We start from the raw sequence: 19,416 nt of genomic DNA, 5'->3' as shown, positions 1-19,416 counted from the left end.
AGGAAGTGTATGGCACAGCTACTCAAACCTGCCCACCTCTCCCCTTCTCAGACTCAGGGATGAATGAAAAGCACGTGAAGGACTTTTAATTTTTCTCTTTGAAAAGTGACATTAACTTTAATTTCTTGTCATAAATATACACAAATACTGTAGATAAAAAAGGTACAGAGGCCATGGGACTGACATAACCCTTACTGGCCATCTTCCCATGGCAAAAGCTTTCTGTTGACACAGCACTGTCTGTGTATGTTGAGATGCCGTGTCCAAGTTGTCACTAGCCTGCCCAGGTTGGGCTGAACATCGAGAGATTCACAGAGCAAAACCCACCTGTGTAGGGAGTTATATGCTGAATAAACTTCTGGCCCCAGAATGTGACATTTATTAATAATAAAAAAAAACTAAGTCTAACTATTTCCTTCAGAAGTAATCTTCCAAGAAAAATAAACAAGGAAAAACCCAACTAAACCCAAATCTGCCACCCCCCATAAGCATTTAATTTTAACTTTATCATAATTATATGAAATATCTATCAAAATACTGAGGGTTTTGAGGATTATGAGGTTCTCCCCCATCAGCAAAATATCTTGCATTTTCCCCACTGATTAGCAAAGTAGAAATCTTGCTTGAAGAGGACTGGACAAGGCTTCTGTCAGATTTAATAATCACGTTTTCAATTAGAAAGCATGACATCGAGTAAGAAGAGACACCTCCTCTAAGACATCAGAATGCTGCCTCTACACCCCCACCCCACACCTAGCAATGCTGACTGCACAACACAGAGCACATCCCACAAATAGCTGCTTTACTTTCTCACGCACTCAGTTTAATGCAGTTGCAACAGATCTCTCTTTGACTAGGTATCAAAGGCTTTGTAACTGCAAACAAAATAAAAACCCCAACACCGTAAGGGATACAAGATTGTAGTGAAGCAAAGAAACAACAAGCTTTTACATGAAATACTTCAAGGACATCCAATTTTCATGCAACAAGTATTTAGAAGGACCAAGTGAAAAGTTAGAAGACCTAACTAAACACAAATACTTGCTTTGAAAATATTGCAGCCCCAGCATGAAAAAAAACACTATTTATTCTTTCTGCAAGGATAGTATTAGTGAAAATAAATTTGGCTGGTCAATCCTCAACAAGAAAGTTACTTGTCCCAGGAAAGAGTGCTGAATTCTGCAAGGCTAGAGTACATAAGATAGAGGTTATATTATATGTTGCAGTCAGTGCATATGTTTAGGCTCACCTTGGTTAGCATTTGCACCCTGAGGCAAAGCATTGGTTAAATTGGGCAGCTCGTTTCCATGGTTTCCATCTTCCCAGGGACAAACATCGACACTGTTCCATTTTTTCAGCTGTTTTAGCCAACTGGCCTTCTGCTCCAACTTGCAGTGGGGATTTAAGACTATACACATCCACAGAGCACCTGATTTTAAAAAAATTGCTAAATTATGTTTTCTATTAAAAATGAAGCAGCCAATGACTAATTGCAAACTTCTATACTGTAATATTTTTACTCTCCCCTCAAAGGCTACACTGCTTACTTCCCAGCTACACCTAGCACCAGGCAGACTGAATTCCCGACTCAGAACCTGGCCCATCTGAACAGCTGGAAGACTGTACCAAGCCAATCTCAATTAAAAGGCATTAAGTGGGTCTTTTGTATTAGAAAATCCAGAGTTCACAACGCATGGGTCATCAGACAGGAGTATCACCCAAAAGCAAACAAGAATTCGCATGAAGTTATAGCAGGAAATTACCCAAGTTTTTCTTGTAATTTTTGTATCAGGAGTCAATGTTGTTTTCTACAAACATGAACTATGCATCTTCCAGCTTCACATTACAGCAACCAAGCAAGTGCATGAGTAAGACACATATTTTGTAAACACATACTTCCGCACTGAAAACCCAGCAGAAGAACTGCTGATCATATAATTCATTTTCCAAACACATCTGGATCGCAAAGATCCAGTAAACACTGGTTTTGTGCAGTCTAATAGGGAGAAAATATTTTTACTGCAATTACTTCAGTAATTTGGTTACAGTAGAAAAATTGTTTTACATTTTCTCTTTATGGAGCTCTAAGGGAAAGCTAATTTGTGCTGACATTTCACACATACCATCACTTTAGAATCTGCTCCCTGACACTATATAACAGGGCAGGCATAAATATATCAGGGTATCTACCAACAATTTTCAAATGGAAAGATTTTGCTCTAAATCAGCTGTCTCTTCATCAGCATGAACTTTGGCAGAAGCATGAAGACATCTGAAAGTGCTATTTAGCGACAGTTCATTTGCTCATTAAGAACGTGTTTTATACACTACAAGAGATTTAGGGAATATGCCTAAGCTATTCAACAGTCTTCATGACAGGCTGGGAAAAAAATGCAGCTGATTCTTCAAGGACAATAAAATTTTAACATTCGAGTATTCTTTTGCTGACTAAGAATGCAAAACGGACATCCAGAGCACAAGCCATCACATTACAGTCATTCCTAGAGTAGCTTGGCATGTTGGTATGCCACAACATGGGAGCCAGTGGAAACAGAGCCTGATCTTAAGGTTGCAAGTCCCCAGATATTCTGACCACCATGGAATGGGGAAGTAATAGCAAAGAAATCTGAACACCTCAACAAAATAAGATATGCTACAGTGCAGAACATCAAAGAGAGATACTACACGAATAAAGATTATTGCTGCACACTGGTTAAATACAGTACGGCAAGTTTTTTTGTTTGTTTTTTAAGCATCTGAAACTTGTCATGGGAATGAGTAAAGCCAATATTGTTTGCAAAAACTTCATTTTAAATCAAATCATAAGACTTCAGTTTAGACACCCTCTTGAACACGTGTCACTCTGTAAACACAGTCAAACTACAAATGTTTCTTCTTATTAAGCATCAATGCATTCAGCACTACCCAAGACAGAAGGCATATATTTCTTGCAATCTGCAAAACAAAACAGAAAATGGGGCATATTGGAAAGCCGCGGAGAACAGTTAGCTTGGATTTATTTACTTATTTGTTTTCATAATCAAGTATTACTTGAGGGCACTGAGGAAACAGTGCACCTCTCAGCATCTCAAAAAAAAGAAAGCCAATTTAGTACTTTGCAGCCAGATTCCCAGTGTTTTCAGACTAAAGCAAAAGAAAAGTGGAGTATCTTAACTGCATTTGGGAAGCATTTCAACCATTTGGCCAGGCAGAACACATACTACTGATTACACAATGCCCCTACAAAATGAGTAGCCTTTTATTTCATTGTGTCTCAAACACCACTAGAGGCAAATGAATTCACTTGCCTTCCTCAGAAGCTCCACTATGCATACAGTGTATCTAGCAGGTAGGAAAGGGAAGAGAGAACCAAAAGTATCAAAACCCTTCAAAAACTTATTTCACTACAGGAGGGAAGTGATGTTAAGCATAACTACATTGTCAGCAGCTCGTCTCAGAAACCCAGGCTATTTGTATGCAAATGAAGCACAAGGAGAAGCATATTTATAATAAACCCCACACAAACCCTTCACATTTCAATAGAGCCCAACTGCACGCTGCTCCCAGCGAGTTGAGCGTGAGCTGTGCACACATCTGAGCTCGCCCAGGCCCTGGAGCAGCTTTCAGGGCTGCCCCATTGCCTGCAGGATGAGGGGTGCGAGACAGAGCTCCCCCCGAGAAGAGCAGGAGGGAAGGGAACAGGGCCTCGGGCTCAACTCCTGTGGCGCTACAAAGGCCACCATCTGGGAGAACGAAGCACAATGCCAATGACCCCACACTCTTCAGCCTATTTGGGTTTCTGGGGTTGTTTTTTTTGGTTGTTTGCTGTTTTTCTTTTTCTTTCTTTCTTGTATTTTTTTTTTTCCCCTTAGCATGTGTGCACTTGCCTGTATTCACAATTCTTCCTCCTCCTTCTCCCTGAGCGCCTCTCCCTTTCCCCTGACATCTGCTCCATTCTGTCTCCTTCCATTCACTGGTTCCTGTCCTGCTTCTATCACTGAAAAGTCCATGGAAAACATTCACTTGTGCCCAGATTTTACCACATGCCAACTGGAAGGAGCCTGGAGGATATTATTCTCATTTAACTCTGATGCTGCTTAGTCCAGTCCCCCTGAGCTGGCCCTTAAATGTCACCACCAACCTGAAGGCTTACACTGGCCTCAAACAAGAGTTTTTCTCATCTTGGCCTAATGGATCCTATGCTGAGAAACTGCTGATTCCCCAAAAATCCATTCCTGGCATTCTGAAGTTCTCCTGTTCAACTAGATGTCAGCAATACCACCTGCAGTATGCACAAAAGTCTCATTAATTGAAAAAATAGTGTGAGAATGTGTTTGCACTTACATATTCTGTCTTTCTAACACAGCTTTCTTTTTCACTGTCTCCCTTTCCCCAGACACCAGCTATCTTTTCACACAAGAACTCCAGAGGATAAAGCATCAGCCCCTGAGAAGTACAGATTACTAAACCAGAACTAAAGTTCGGGTTTGGATTCCTTGACTGTAACCCACGTCTTTCTAACATGAAACTCCTCACAGCACGGTGGCAAAATAAGACAAAGCAGTACACAATATATATTTTCCCCTAGAAGGTAATTGGTGGATAAGTCATGGTGCAACTGCAATTTAGTACTAATTTCACAAGGGAACGAATACTAAAACTGTCATATTGTGGGGAGGAATTGTCTATTTTGGTCCGACAATAATCCTCTTGACCTGGAAAAAGCCCGGTTTGCCAAACCAAGCTTTGGTTCAATCACGTAGCTGTCATTCATCTTTAGCATGCCTCATATCACAAAAAAAGTTACATTATTGCTTTACACAGTGCGTGCCTTCCTTTACATACAGGCAAACATCAGTACATTTGTATTCCTCAGTAAACATCCATATTTCTGAATTCATGGGGGAGTAAGGGTCAGCATACCTTCACAGTGATCCAGATTTAAACATGCAAATTGAAAAACGCTAAGAAGTATCCAGTCATTGTAAAAGCAGGTGTTGTAATCATTACATGTCCTGTGTATGCATGTATTCGTGAAGCTAAAGAAGTGCAAGGAATGTATATAGACTCTCCTTAGTGATTAAGCATTGCTCGTTTTTTCAGAACTCCCATTATGTTTTACTCTTACCCCAGTAAATGGGAGGGTGGCGGTGGAAACAATTTTACTGGGGGCTAGGGCAGGGGGCATGACTGAAGATCCAGTGCATGATTACGTGCAACTGATTGCAGTCCTCCAAGGAAATCTGCTTTTCCTAGAAGTATTATGCTACCTTGCTGTGCAATTATGCTTGGGTCAGTATTTCCTCGTTTACAATACCATGTATTACCAGTGTCTGAAACTTGGAGCTTGCCCTAAAATTTTACATTTAATATACTTAAGATCAACACATTCATTTGTAAAATCAAAATATGTAAGAAACAGATGCACATCTACTTTAACATCTCTTTGTTTTTCCCATTGATGCATATATGTTTCTTTAAAAATAAAATCCCCTAAGATAGCAGGTTAGTATCATTTTATCGTTTCAAAGAAAATGGAGCCAGGTAATCATCATCATTCCCTTTGTGCAACAGACTGCTCAGCTTCGGCACTTGCTGCACACTTGCTACTGTGCCTCATTTGAGCCTCATCAATTCAGTTACAAAAGCATCATTTTCCAGCATTGGGAGTGTCAGAATAGAAAAAATATTAGGAGACGGAACCTATGACCCCTTTAAAATAGAAGTGTCAGCAAAGAATTTTAAAGTGGTTTACATCTGGTGTTTAAACACATATGCACTTTCACTGGGACAGCCACTTGGAAACCTCAAAGAAGGTAGTGTTCGCTATTTATTGCTTCTCAATGAGAAGGACAAGTGGCTTCAGAATGACTGGCAAAGCCACCTCCCTCCTGCAAGCATGCAGAGATCTCCACTAGAACAAAGCATAATCAGGAGTCCCACTGGAGAACGCTCCAATTAAACAGTTGCTTTTATGGAACAGTGAAGATAGGCAAAGCACTTCAATACTGCACTCTCCTCGATAAGAACCCCAAGGAAAAGTATTCACAGTATTCAGATTGGTCCAAGCTGCAATTTTATTCATAAAAACAATTCCTTAATGCACTCTGGTTTCTCACTGCAGCCTTCAGAGAAAAAAAAAAGAAAAAAGCTTGCTATGGGTGCTGTGTTTCTTGGAGAACACGTTTCATTTTGCTCTAATTCATTCTATTACTGAATTAAACTTTGATGTATTGGTCTTGACAAGTGCTTCATGCTGATTGTATTGTGTATGATAGTATAATCACTCCCCATGCATTTCACACTAGCTGGCTGATTAATACAATAGATTACCTGCAGCACTGATGGCAAGAGAGAATCATTGCCCTTCTGCACACTAAACTCCAAATGTGTTGGATAGAGAAAGTGCAGGTGTAATACTCGGACAAAAAATAACAACAACAAAAAAACACCATCTAGTTCCTTAAGGTCTCCTTTCCCTCTGACTGCATACCTCTGCTCCAAGGGTAAAGCCATACATGAATTTGGTTGAAATTTTGTTCTAAGCTATCATCAACTACATGCTCTGATCTGTGCGTGTCAAGTAATAAAAACTCTTGCTCTGGTCTTCCTACATTTCAACTTCTAGCACAATGGGAACAGGAACTAGCCACACACTTCAGTCATTTTGCATGAGCCCATTGTTCTGGGTTATGCTGTCTTTAGTTTGCTACACAAACTGCACTAACAGTATGCCATAACATTTGACCAAAAGGTTTCATAAAAGAACGGAAACTTGCTTGGCACTGACACTACAGTCCCCCTGTGAGAGCATTTGGGTATCTGTCACATGTCGATTAAACACCCCTCTACGCACTTCTAGTATCCTGCTTTAATTAAGTTCTCTATTATTCACAAAACAATTAATTCATTTGCTCACAAGCGATCAATTTAAGGTAAAAGCATTGCTAATACTAGTACAAATAGTACAAAAATATTCTTTTATGATCATCTTTATGTGTTTCTTTGCATTTTTTTTCAATTAGATTCCAGTATTTACAACCAGGTGGTAAACACAAACAGTGCTCTTGCCCAAAGCAGACATTAGCTATTTTATCAAATATTTTGCCCAGAAATCCACTCTCAGCAGTCTACTTTCAGAGACTTTGACAATTTTCAGGAGAAAAGTAGACGTTTCTGCTAACTATAAATAAAGTATCCTACCCCTAGTTAAATTGGTGAATGAGTTCCTCTCACTTCTTTTCTGAGGAAGGTACACACTTGTAAAGTTTAAGAATAAAACAAGATACCCATAAAAGAAAGGGAGGGAAATACCTCTCATTCTTCAAAAAAGCGGAGCAAGTGCAAATACTCCATTGCATAGTGGGAAAGGTCAGAAAAGAATAAATATGATTACCGCTACAATGCTCATAGAATCTAAACAGCCTTCTACAAATAAACAGAAGCTAACCAGCCCAACACCCCGACCTTCCAGATGGGGTTACAGTGTTAGTAGACAAGGGAAGAGCAACTGATGTCGTCTACCTGGACTTGTGCAAAGCATTTTACACTGTCCCACATGATATCCTTGTCTCTATGTGGCAGAGACATGGATTTGGTGGATGGACCGCTTGTGCGGTAAGGAATTGGCTGGATGGTCACATCAAAGAGTTGCGGTCAACGGCTCCGTGTCCAGGTGGAGATCAGTGATGAGTGGTGTTTCTCAGGGGTCAGTATTGGGACCAGCACTGCTTAACATCTTTGTCAGCAACATGGACAGTGGGATTGAGTGCACCCTCACCAAGTTTGCCCACGACACCAAGCTGCGTGGTGTGGTCGACACGCTGGAGGGCAGGGATGCCATCCAGAGGGACCTGGACAGGCCTGAAAGGTGGGCCTGTGCGTACCTCATGAGGATCAACAAGGCCAAGTGCAAGGCCCTGCACCTGGGCTTGGGCTATCCCAAACACCAACACAGGCTGGGCGGAGAAGGGATTGAGAGCAGCCCTGAGTAGAAGGACCTGGGTGTGTTGGTTGACAAGAAGCTCAACATGAGCTGGCAATGCGTACTTGCAGCCCAGAAAGCCAACTGTATCCTAGGCTGCATCAAAAGAAGCATGACCAGCAGGGCAAGGGAGGTGATTCTGCCCCTCTGCTCTGCTCTCGTGAGACACCACCAAGGGTCCTGAGTTGAAGTTCTGGGGCCCCCATCACAAGAAGGAGACGAAAGGATTAGAACAAGTCCAGAGGAGGGCCATGAGGATGATCAGAGGGCTGAAGAACTTCTGCTATGGAGACAGGCTGAGAGAGTTGGGGTTGTTCAGCCTGGAGAAGAGAAGGCTCCACGGACACCTTACAGAGGCCTTCCAGAAGCTAAAGGGGGCCTACAGGAAAGCTGGGGAGGGACTCATGGTCAGGGAGTGGAGTGATAGGACAAGGAGTAATGGCTTTAAACTAAAAGAGGGTAGATTTAGATTAGATATCAGAAAGAAATTCTTTACTCAGGGGGTAGTGAGGCAGTAGCACAGTCTGCCCAGAGAAGCTCTGGTTGCCCCATCCCTGGAGGTGTTCAAGGCCAGGTTGGATGGGGGATTTGGGCAGCCTCATCTAATGGCAGGTGTACTTGCCGATGGCAGTGTGGGTGGAACTAGATGGTCTTTAAGGTCCCTTTGAACACAAAGCATTCTGTGATTCTGTGGTTCTAAATGGATAGAACACATTCTGATTGTCTAGTCTGAATTCCTTAATACCCTATGATTTCCTGGGTTGTTTTCAGCTTCAATTCCAAAACTGATGGCTGAGTTTTCACAAAAAACAGTATTACAATTATCTTTTTTTAATTTTCCAGTTCTAAAATCTAGCACAGCTCTTGGTTATTTATTCCAATGCCTGGTTACTGTGATTCAAAATTCTAACATTATTTTTAGTTTAATTTATCCAGCTTTACTTAGTATCTTCAACTTCCTTTTGTTTGATGAGCATCTTCACTATCAAGTTTTTAATCTACATAGGTCCCTAATCATGAGGAAGATCATTTTTTGTCTTGCTTTGACAGGCCTAAGACAACTATGATTCTTGCATTTTTCACTTTTAGTGGCTATTCCAATTTTTCAGTTATATTCCCTGTATCCATTCAAGAGAAAACTGGACAACATCACATGGTCAGATTGCTGGACTGCAGTAAAGCTCAGAGAAATTAGTGATTCAGTAACTCCACTCCATAAGCCTATCAATTCTCTCTAGCTCTGGTATTTACTAGAAGTGGTAGCAGAAAATTAAATGACAGATTAACATTACAGAGGTATGAAAAATAAAAGAATGAGAGGAAGGAAAAAAATAATGCTAAATACCTGTCTAGGTTCATAGTAAAACTCTAACCTTAATCACGGAAGTCACAGTTCCACAGTTAGGGCAGTAATGAGTTTGTACCAGCTACAAGACAGAACATATTTTTTTTTATTGTTATCTAAGAACATTTGTGAGTAAATCAGTTCAGTAACTTAGGAATAGAAACTTAAAAAACAGCTTTAATGTGGGTACTTAAAAAAAATTTGGCTCCTACTGTAAAAGTACTTTCCATCCAACTCAACTAAATGGAAACCCAAACGTTCTGCACAGCATTAAAAATAAACCCTTCAAGCTATGCTTACACACTGGAATTACTTTTCCCATTATTCCTTAAATCTGATAAATGCAGTTTTACCACATGAAAAAAATACCCTCCTTGAAAATAGCTCCCATCTATTGTCATACTACAGCCTAAAATACCAGCATTTCTAATACCATTATGACAGATGCCAATAAACTTCTACTGTTGGTAATTAAGGAGGAAAGAAATTGCCCTCAGAAAAGATGGACAGAACCCATCTCTGCAGAATGGCAGCCTGGCTTCATTCACCACGGAAATGAAGGTGACAGCAACAATTGAGACACTCTAGGGCCATGACAGCAATTGTTTTAAGTTGTCACTCATAACTCAGGCCTTAGAGCAGCAAAACTGTCTTGTGATGCTAACTCAGAAGTACTGTTAATTTACTGCCTCCAATAGTATAAATCATTCCAATACACTGACATATATTAACAGCTTATTCTTGCAGATGCAACCTCAAGTGCATGAACTGAAGGCATACGTTTTGTAACTGTATGGTAACCACACATGGCCACTAAAACAAAACAACCCAACAGTAAGAAAGGGATTATCAATTAAGCAATGACAGCCCATTGGATATGATATAGTTGTAGGCAAGTATCTAAGGCATCACTCTATCTAGAATTCTCACAACTGAGTAAAGCATGGTGCATCCCATGTCCTTTGAAACTCAAATATTCCTACAGCTTTCACTTCAAGGCCAAATATATGATATGTGCAATTGGTTTACCTAAGCTAAGAAATTTTAAGGTTATTTTATGAAGGTGCAGAAATCATGTAAATATATGCCTAGTACTCAAATCTGAAAATTACAGCCTTGCCATACCATTTCAGAAATACCACTAAACATGGGGAAAAGTCCATATTTCTGACATATACTGATCCTACACAGGCATTGGACAAAGTATGCAGCCCTAGAAAAACAGTGTTAGAGCACAAAAACTGTAATGAATGCTTAACTTTAGTGATTCTTTCTCATGGCAGCCCTGAAGCAGTCACCAAATCTGGCATCAAGAAGGAATTTCTCCAGGGGCATACTGGCAACAACCCTGGCTGCTTTTGTCTTTTTTCTCCCTCCCTTAAATACTAAGCCGAGATAAACTGTTTAGAACAGCTGGCATGTCCCATTTGTACAAGTTTGTCTCTCTAATTGCAAAGGGAAGGAATGCCTGAGATAGAAATATAGATGGAGAATACAGCTTCATTTAGTTAAGGTTAAAAATCTATAACTTGGTATTTTCCAGAGATGAATATAAACTTGTAATAGAGAAAATTGGAGCTATTTTCAAATCAGAAAAGCTTTATTTAACAGTCAATCATTAGTTTGCTCATGGCAAAATGGTAATTAAATCTCTCTTAATTAATCTATAATGATTCCTTGCCTAAATTCAGCATTTAGAATTAAGTCTTAGATGAGGAGCAAAGTGTTACTAATAAAATTTTAGGCGTGATTCTTCAGGAAGTATGTTCCATTATTTCTCTACATGACATTACCCAGTAAAATGATATTTTAGTTTTAAATTTTAACATGAAAGTACATCACTAATCCAGAAAATGGCCAAAGTATCAGCAAACATGAACTCAAAGTAGACCACCTGGATGTTATAACACTTAAAAAGCAGCTCATGTTAGGTCTAAATGCCAGTGAGAAACTGCTAAGACTAAGAGTACTAGAACTACTAAGGCAAAGACATGTTATTCTGCTCAGGAAATACCTTTATGAGAACAACTCACTTGGTGTGCGTAAGAGGAAGTATTGTTAGAAGTCACCAAGGAAAGCTTTATGCCACAGACGAAGCTCATGGCAATATTTTAAGAGATTCTGACACTCAAAAACTTTATATACCAACATGTGGTAGACAGTAAAAGCCTATGCATTAAAGTACAGAGACCCAGCTGGATGTAGAGAATGCCTTTTAAGTTCTCCTTAATTTTGTGAAATCTAAGAACCAACAGAGATCAGGTTAAGAAGGGTGAAAACCCAGAACACATTTGCCAATTATCCATAGCCCTGACTTGCACAAGCTCTCTGGAGATTCCCCATGACACAGACATATTTTTGCTCCATAAAAACATAATCCTTGGCTCAAAAAAACAGCTCTCCTCCCCCTGAAACTGTTCCTAAATATCAAAATGGAATAAATCTGCTAGAAATGTTTGTTTTGAAACATGCAAATTACGTGCAGTTTCTTCACAGCAAAGGCAAGCAAGAGGATATACAGATACTGAAAATGGTAGTTCACAAAAAAAATATATCTGATCCTGTAATCTACGTGTTGACAAGCTGTTGGGCTCCATCACTCCACCAAGCAGTAGATACTTGTCTTAGATTCTTCTACTTGACTGCTTTCATCAGATTAAGCATCTGGGATTTAATTTAACAGTTTCAGCTTTATTAAGCTGTCACAAGCGCAGCCCCGCTTTGATAACAGTAGCTGCTCCAATTATGGCTTGGTTTAGGGTTGACAAGTATAATGATTCATTCGTGGCACATGAGAAGCAATAAAAGGTTGTTTTGCATTACAGCTTTAAAAATGTGGGCACTTTTTTCATTTAATTTGTCACTTAGCTTTTGCTAAGAGGACATTTAAATTGCAGTAAAAGGCAAATGGGGCTTTTAGTTTAAATGTAATCCCCATATTTAAATGATCTGTAATGGCGCAGCATTCGAGTGGGAACACTATTGTTTCACAGTGGGCCCTGATGGTGACATGTGACATTTGTATTCAGGTCCTGTATTATCCATGTGGCTAAAGGGCTTCCAATTTCATTTCACAGCCAGAAGCCTGCAGAAAACACCAATTAACTTGCAGATCCCATTTGCCGACAAAACTCAGCCTCTTCTCGATGCCTGGCATCTGGCAGTGCTCAACATTTAATTCCAAAGCAGAGCCTTGCAGCCCTCACAATCCCTGTGCTGGGGCACAAAGTCAATTTTTCCTCTTTTATTAAAGAAATCTTTTCACTTTTGTAGACCACAAGCAACTTCAACTTAATTTTGATGGATGAATATTAAAGAATTACTTCTGTAGTATGATTGCATGGACCATTTTTTTTCCCCTCTAGAGTACAAAGAAGGTTAACTGACCTTTCCTTGAGATCAGAGATCTCAGTTCAACAGGCATCAGCAGATATTTACTGTGCATTTCCATATTGCTCCATTTTATCAATGCAATTTAATTAAAATGGCAAACCAAGGGGCTTCAGACAATTAATCATTCCAATAGACTGAAGTCTTCAACCACAGTTGCTGAGAGTTAAACACCTAAAGATCAGCATGTGGAATTTACCTACTGAGACACCATTTAAACAGCAACAACACGAAGAATTCCAACTCAGCTCTAAACTCTGGAAAGCGCGTTCACGTATTACTGTGGCAAGTTATAAGTGTTAACCAGTGCATCACTGAAGTCACATCTACATTCTTGTAGCATGAAAAGCATATGAGCCAGGCTGAAAAGCATATGAGCTTCAGCCTGTAATCTTGATCTTTCCAATACTGCGCTTTTGGAGTTCCTTAAGTAGTATTTAGTTCAACCCATTCTTTGACGTACAATAGGGGAATCAGCTGAGCATAACTATTATATTCTTCCTCTTGTTCTAAAGACTTTAAAAAACAACAAAAAAGCCTTACACACAACTAGGTATTCAACTTGAGGCCTTTGAACTGTAAATTGCTTACTGAATTAGGACTTTGTATTAGAAAATTGCTAGGCTCTCACTTAGACATGAAGTATTTATTTTTAATTAATTTATTTATTTAAATCAGCACCTTTGAACGCTCAAACCCAATCTGACTTCTACTGAAGTCAACACAATTTACCATTCACTTCAGTAGAAACTCTGATCAGAGACCAGTGTGTCCTTCCAGTACCCTTGCCAATGCTCAATGCCAGGCAGGAAGCATCAGTTAAATTCTAATGAAAGGCTCATGTGACCCAGTCAAGGAGCAAAGCTGAAGTTATTTAGGTATGTTTAAAAACCTATGCCAAGATGGAGCTGACAAAGTGGCCATATGCCTAGTGGTTGGCAGACAGCATACCAGGGCAAGCAAGCAAGCCTTTATTAAGCAGAGTCTATATTTACATACTTTACATGTCCTAAAATCTTCCATAACTACAACATCAAATTGCTACTCACCTGGGAAATAAATGAGATCATAAATAAAGCAATTAAAAAACCAAAACAAAATACATATATGCTACTCCCAGATTACTCTGAGCAGATACCCAAAAAAAAGTAAAGTATGAGAACGGTCTGTCCCACTTCCTTTATTGATATTTCAGTTCCCTGACAGCCTAGAGGATGACAACAAGAAAGGAAACCAATGTTACTTCAGAGCATAATGATACCATCACCTCTCAAAACCCACGTCCAAGTTCTCCCTGCCACTAACACCACAGATTGTGGGTCTCCAGGGACATCCTGCTCATTCTTCTGTAGGTTGCTATTGTAAATATGATCTGTCTTAAAACCTCCTTTGACTTTTAAACTTTCAGATGTCTTTAGATATGTATGTTTCACCCAGAAAAAGAGATGTGTTCAACTTGAATGAAACTTGGGGTGAGACCCTAGCCAAAACGCAGCAGCAGCTTGTACTTTTCACATAGGCTAGGAGGCAAGCTGGAGAGAATCACCCAGTTAAGAGCAATTTTCATGGAACTTGCAGTGCACCAGTGGGAGGAATCCTACCAGCATGGGAACAAACTGGACAGTTTAGCAACACGAACACAGGATAGAGGTGGAAGAACTAAACTATGTTCTGCTTTTAGCCTACTACATGCCTGACCTGGTTGAAATGCATTTGCACTTGAAACTGTTACACGATCAAAATACTTTGATACTGTTAGGGGAAGCAGAGCAGTGCAGGACTGTAACAGCAGGGTCTGCCTCAGATTACAAGCGTAGTAGTGGTGAAGCTGGAGGTTGCATTGTGGCTTTCTAGGAGTGGCAAGTATAATTCTGATTAAACAGAGGTAAATCAATCAATTCAATTAATCTAAGATATTGCTTATTTGATGCTGCAGGCAGATTCCATTTCCTCCACCTTCAGACAAGGTGCTGTCAAGAAGATGATGTTAGTGTGTAACTGATGAAACAAGAAGAGGAGCTGCTAAGAAAATTTAAGGAAAACTTTTAGGTTTATTGGCAGCATGTGGTTAAGACTGTTACAGGTAACAGATGGAGAACACACTTGTGCCTCTCCCGTCACCTAGCAGCTCAACCCACATAAGCAATGGAGCACGACACCCTCCAGTTTTCAGTATGGTGGGATACAGCATTTTCCTGCGTGCATGTCCAGCTAAGCACATGTCCTGCCTGGCAAAAGGTGCTACTCCCCAAGCCAAAGCATCATAAAAATGACATACTAAAAGGGTTGTTACACTTAAGGCAAAGTGGTTATATCTACACTCTCTGTAACAGAGCTTTGCCTGCTCTGATATTAAGGCTTTCTACCACTTAAATACATAATGTCAACTAGACAGCCAGTGCTTTATTAACCTAATGCTTCATTTAGAATGAACATAATTTATGCTAACATTATATCTAATCTTAACCTCCCCAGACAATGTGCAATCGATCATGGTCATCTTTAACTTTTGCAAGTGGGAAAACTCAAATTTTGCTTTTGACTTTTCTAAATGAAGAAATTATTCTGGCTTTATTTTCATTCAGCTTTATTTTGCACCTTTAAAACCTACCAAGGCCATTCAGAGTTTTGGCTCTGTTCTCCACAGTGTTTACACATAATCCCATGGGGCGTCATCTCTAAGTTATATATATGCATCTTCCATGCCACGTAAGTCAGGAATAGCCATATTGGCCAGAACACATCTCAAGACAGGCTCCTGTAAGTCTAGACTTAAAGAGTCTTTGCAGATTGTGTGAAAGCACAGGTAACTACTATGAGTTCCATGAACCACAAGGCAATTTCATCTAGGCTGTGTATCTTCAACTTGCTTTCAGAAAGCCTCCAAGACAGCACCCAAAACCTTATGTATCTAAAGTACACCACATTAATCCTTTCGCTCACACACTCTTTTAGAGAAACAGATTTACCACTGTATTTCAAATAATTCATGTTGTCTTTTATCACTTATCTTCTACATGCTTACAACACTAACTGGTTAGTAGTTCATTCCAGTACCTTACACTCTATGAAAGCAATGTTGGTGGCTACTTAATATTTTTCACTCCTTTAAAATCTTGGTGACATTTACCTTCAAGTTATTTTGAATTTCCTCACCCTACTACAAATTCGTATACATTTTGAGAACTTCTGAAGCAGCTACAAATAGTTCAAAGTTGTGTCAGCGAGTTTCTGGAACACTTTAGAGCAAGTGCCCTCAGACCAGTTTAAGCATTCCTTGCCCATTTCAGCTCACATTCCTCTCTTTGTTGTCCAACTCATGTATCTGGTCACAACTGACCTTTCCTGTAGAGAAGTGTTAATTGTTTCAGCCCTCTGTTATTTGATCTCCTTTCCTGCTATGTAATGGACTTCTGTTTTCCTTTGTTGCAGTCTTCTAATACTCTTAATGAATCTCCCTTTTTTTTTTTTTGGCCTTCTATTTCTCTCTGCTTGTGAAATGATTTCTTTCTTAAACTTCCCATTTCCGCACTACTGGTTTATATACCTACCCTCAGCTGTGTACACTTCCACTTTTTGCTTTATTTAGATCCTCAGGTTACCTACAACCTGTTGCAACTGTACTTGTTTCATACCATGCTTCCTATCCTTCAACTGCATTGTCTCACGCAGTAGATCAGAAATTCAATTTCACCCAACCTTAACTGAGGGAGCAAAGCTGCAGAAAACTATAACCTGTTTTACCTAGTACCACAATAAAGTTTCCCTCCACCCCCAAACATGTAATTGTTTCTTCATTACACACATGAACACCTAGATGATTTTGAAGTCTGTGCATTTACCCAGTTCGTCCCAGAGCTGCCTATACTTGTCAGTCATTGCAGTTCCTTGCTGTCTCCAAAGTGCCAGACGAGGGTCAGCCATGAACTGTTCTGTTATCAACGTCAACATGCGAGCTCCATTTGAATCTCTCATCTTTAGCATCTCTCGCACCTAGGAAATGAGGCTTTTAATACAAACTTGAAAAAAATACACCACAGGACAGACAATACTTTTCAGCATTAAACTTTCCAACTCTGTTGAATAAGAAATACCATTAATATACTTGAAGCAACATATTTTAAGTAAAAAAAATATTCTACCTTCCTAATTTTAACTATGACTTTGATTTTAGGATTCCATTGCAATTTTTCAAACACTTCCACAAGTAATCCACAGGTGTATTATGCAAGCTACTACAAGACTATCATTTCTACAGGTTTCTCCAGCATTCTGGGGGTGGGAAGGAAAAGAACACCGAAGGTGCAGATGCCTGAAATGTTACTTCATAACCTAATCCAATCTCAAAGACACAGGAGATTGTGGTCTGCTTCTGTACAACAGTCCATTATTAACTTGCTACCACATTCCCAAGGCTTTGTATTGTTTTAGAACAACAGAACTTGGAGTGAGACGCTAACAAGTACAAACTGGCTGGAGAAATGGGGGGAGAGAAAAAGGGGAAGGTTTAAAATACTCAACACACCTTTGCAAAAAGCAAATTGAGCTGCTTCCCCGATCCATGGTATCCACCCTGGGAGAGGAAGATTTTAACTTGTTCTTGGACCTGTTCCTCATCCAAATGCCAGCAGTTTTCATCATCTATGCTAGCACCTGCTGTTGGGTCAGGAGCACCTGTAAACAGCAAGAAAAGAAATTATGTTCTACATGAAGGTGAAAGGTTCATGGGTCCAAGGGAGAGAAGTATTGAAGAGGTTTACGGATTTGTGTTTTGTCCTGTTTTGAATGTCTTGGCTTTAATCTAAGCATTCTTTTTAAAACAGACTTAAATTTCTTCTCAGTAGTCTTAAGCACTTAGTGGAAAAGAAATGACAGCCTACAAAATGCTGTTTAGGTAAATAATATTTTATATTATAACATTAAAACAAAGATGAGCTTTTTCCTCCCATCTCAGCAGGCATACTTGAATGCTTTTACAAAGAAAATTATACTTTGCATAGTACTTCTACAACTGTGATGTTAAAACCACTCTCCCCAAAACACCTGTATAATTCCTGTACCTTCTGCAATCTTGCTCAGGTTTAAGTGACTGCTAGTGAGCGCTGCTACTGATGAACATGAGGAAAATCATCACCTCGGTGCCTCTGAACTGTGATGGCTCTGAAAAGCTAAACAAAGAGTAAAAAAATCCCCAAACAAATCCAAAGTCTTAAAGTACTAGAGGCATTTCCATCATAAGCAAGAGTTAGAGCTGAGTAAGACTGACGCTTCTAGAGGAGCAATTTTACATAGGTAATGTCATCAGTACAGAATCAGTTCAGAGTAACTCTGCCTGAATTAGCCTAGTGCAAACTGAAGTGACTCGATTTACAGAAGGAAGCACAGGTTGCTCTAAATCAAATTTTACAGTTGAGATAGGAGATTTTCCACTCATCTGGTGGCCTCATCTGAAGGCTGACAGAATTAACTAAACCAAGTTCTTCCACCATCTAGTATATTTATGAAGAAGTCTACTGCTTTGCTAGGTATTTTTTTAAAAAAGGATTCAAACTGAAATGGCTGAAAAGCACTCATCTAGACTGTCAGAGAAACAACTCAAGGTAATGTATCACCATACCAGACGTAAAGTATTTTAAGCACACCCAAGATTCAACTTAACTCGACATTTTGCTTTTGGGCTTGTCACTACTGTGGAATCTCCATCTCTGTTAGTTTTCAAGAAGATGTTAGAAATTGAATTACATTACACAGTCTATCACCTTTAAATCCCAGCCCATGTTACCCCTGTAGCCAATACTAAAAGAATAATACTGGAGGAAATGAAAATTACATGGTCAGAATTGTAAAAGCTTGGTTTCAAAGAAGTCCCGAGAACTTGAAAAGTAGACATCTACAGATCTTCAAATGTACAGCAATTAAACATTGATCCTATTGATTTATGCCTTCATTTCACATTTGTAGCTGTGCCATGTAGGTGAAGCTTTTCAGCAGTTGCCACAAATGGTGGAATCTTTATTCGATGAAAACACAACCAGAAGATTTTAAAGGTCAGATGGATGCCTTGTCTACTAGTTGCTGAGACTGTCAAAAAAACCTTCCAGCTCAGTAACTTCCTAAACTGCCTCCAACTTCAGAACCTACAACTGGGAATACAGCCCTGCTGTCCTTACACACATACACTCAGATTAATAAGAAATGGTGTCTTTCAAGATGTGAAAGAACTCTCCTGCCACCACGGGAACCACAGGAGTGTCTCCAAAGACAGGAATCAAGCCCAAGATAATACAAAAAAACAAGGCATTAAAAACTTCCTCTTGAGTTCTTCCATCTTTATTGTGTTAGTTTTAAGGAGGTTTCAATTCAGCCAGCTACATAAAACACTTGCTAATAAGTCCTCAGTTGCAAAGAACAAGATAAAAAGGGAAATCAAGCCACATGAGAATGAGCAGTGCAGCTGTTGCACAGACCCAGGTTTACAGTATCACCTTGCACATAGCTTAAATATTTCACTGTTCTAAAACATGGAGAAAAAGACTCGTAAAAATGAATTATATGAGAGCACAGATATACAAAATATATTTATCCCTCACTTCACTGGGATTTTATCTTTAAATAAGCTTGGTATGGCTACTTTTAAATTATATTAAAAATAGCTCAAGATTCCTCAGCTAAGCTTCTCTATTTAGGGAAAAAAAAA

The 19,416-nt window shown here is 39.5% G+C and overlaps 1 protein-coding gene across 9 annotated transcripts in view; it reads right to left on the bottom strand.

The window, feature by feature from the left end:
- Positions 1-19,416, bottom strand: part of ZSWIM6 (zinc finger SWIM-type containing 6) — a 115,002-nt gene that overhangs the window by 25,519 nt on the left and 70,067 nt on the right. For 8 of the 9 annotated variants that reach the window (XM_066988940.1, XM_066988942.1, XM_066988945.1 and 5 more), the window contains 3 exons: positions 17,245-17,393; positions 16,562-16,712; positions 1,250-1,429 (listed from right to left, as the gene is read on the bottom strand). In XM_066988940.1, the coding sequence (XP_066845041.1) occupies positions 1,250-1,429; positions 16,562-16,712; positions 17,245-17,393 (480 nt within the window). The remainder of the gene's footprint in view (positions 1-1,249; positions 1,430-16,561; positions 16,713-17,244; positions 17,394-19,416) is intronic. The other variant, XM_066988941.1, reaches the window with a different exon arrangement.

Source organism: Anser cygnoides, chromosome Z (assembly GCF_040182565.1).
Source record: "Anser cygnoides isolate HZ-2024a breed goose chromosome Z, Taihu_goose_T2T_genome, whole genome shotgun sequence".
NCBI classification, from domain to species: domain Eukaryota; kingdom Metazoa; phylum Chordata; class Aves; order Anseriformes; family Anatidae; genus Anser; species Anser cygnoides.
Note: the sequence above shows the minus strand (reverse complement) of the source record. Positions and strands in the feature narration are given on the sequence as shown.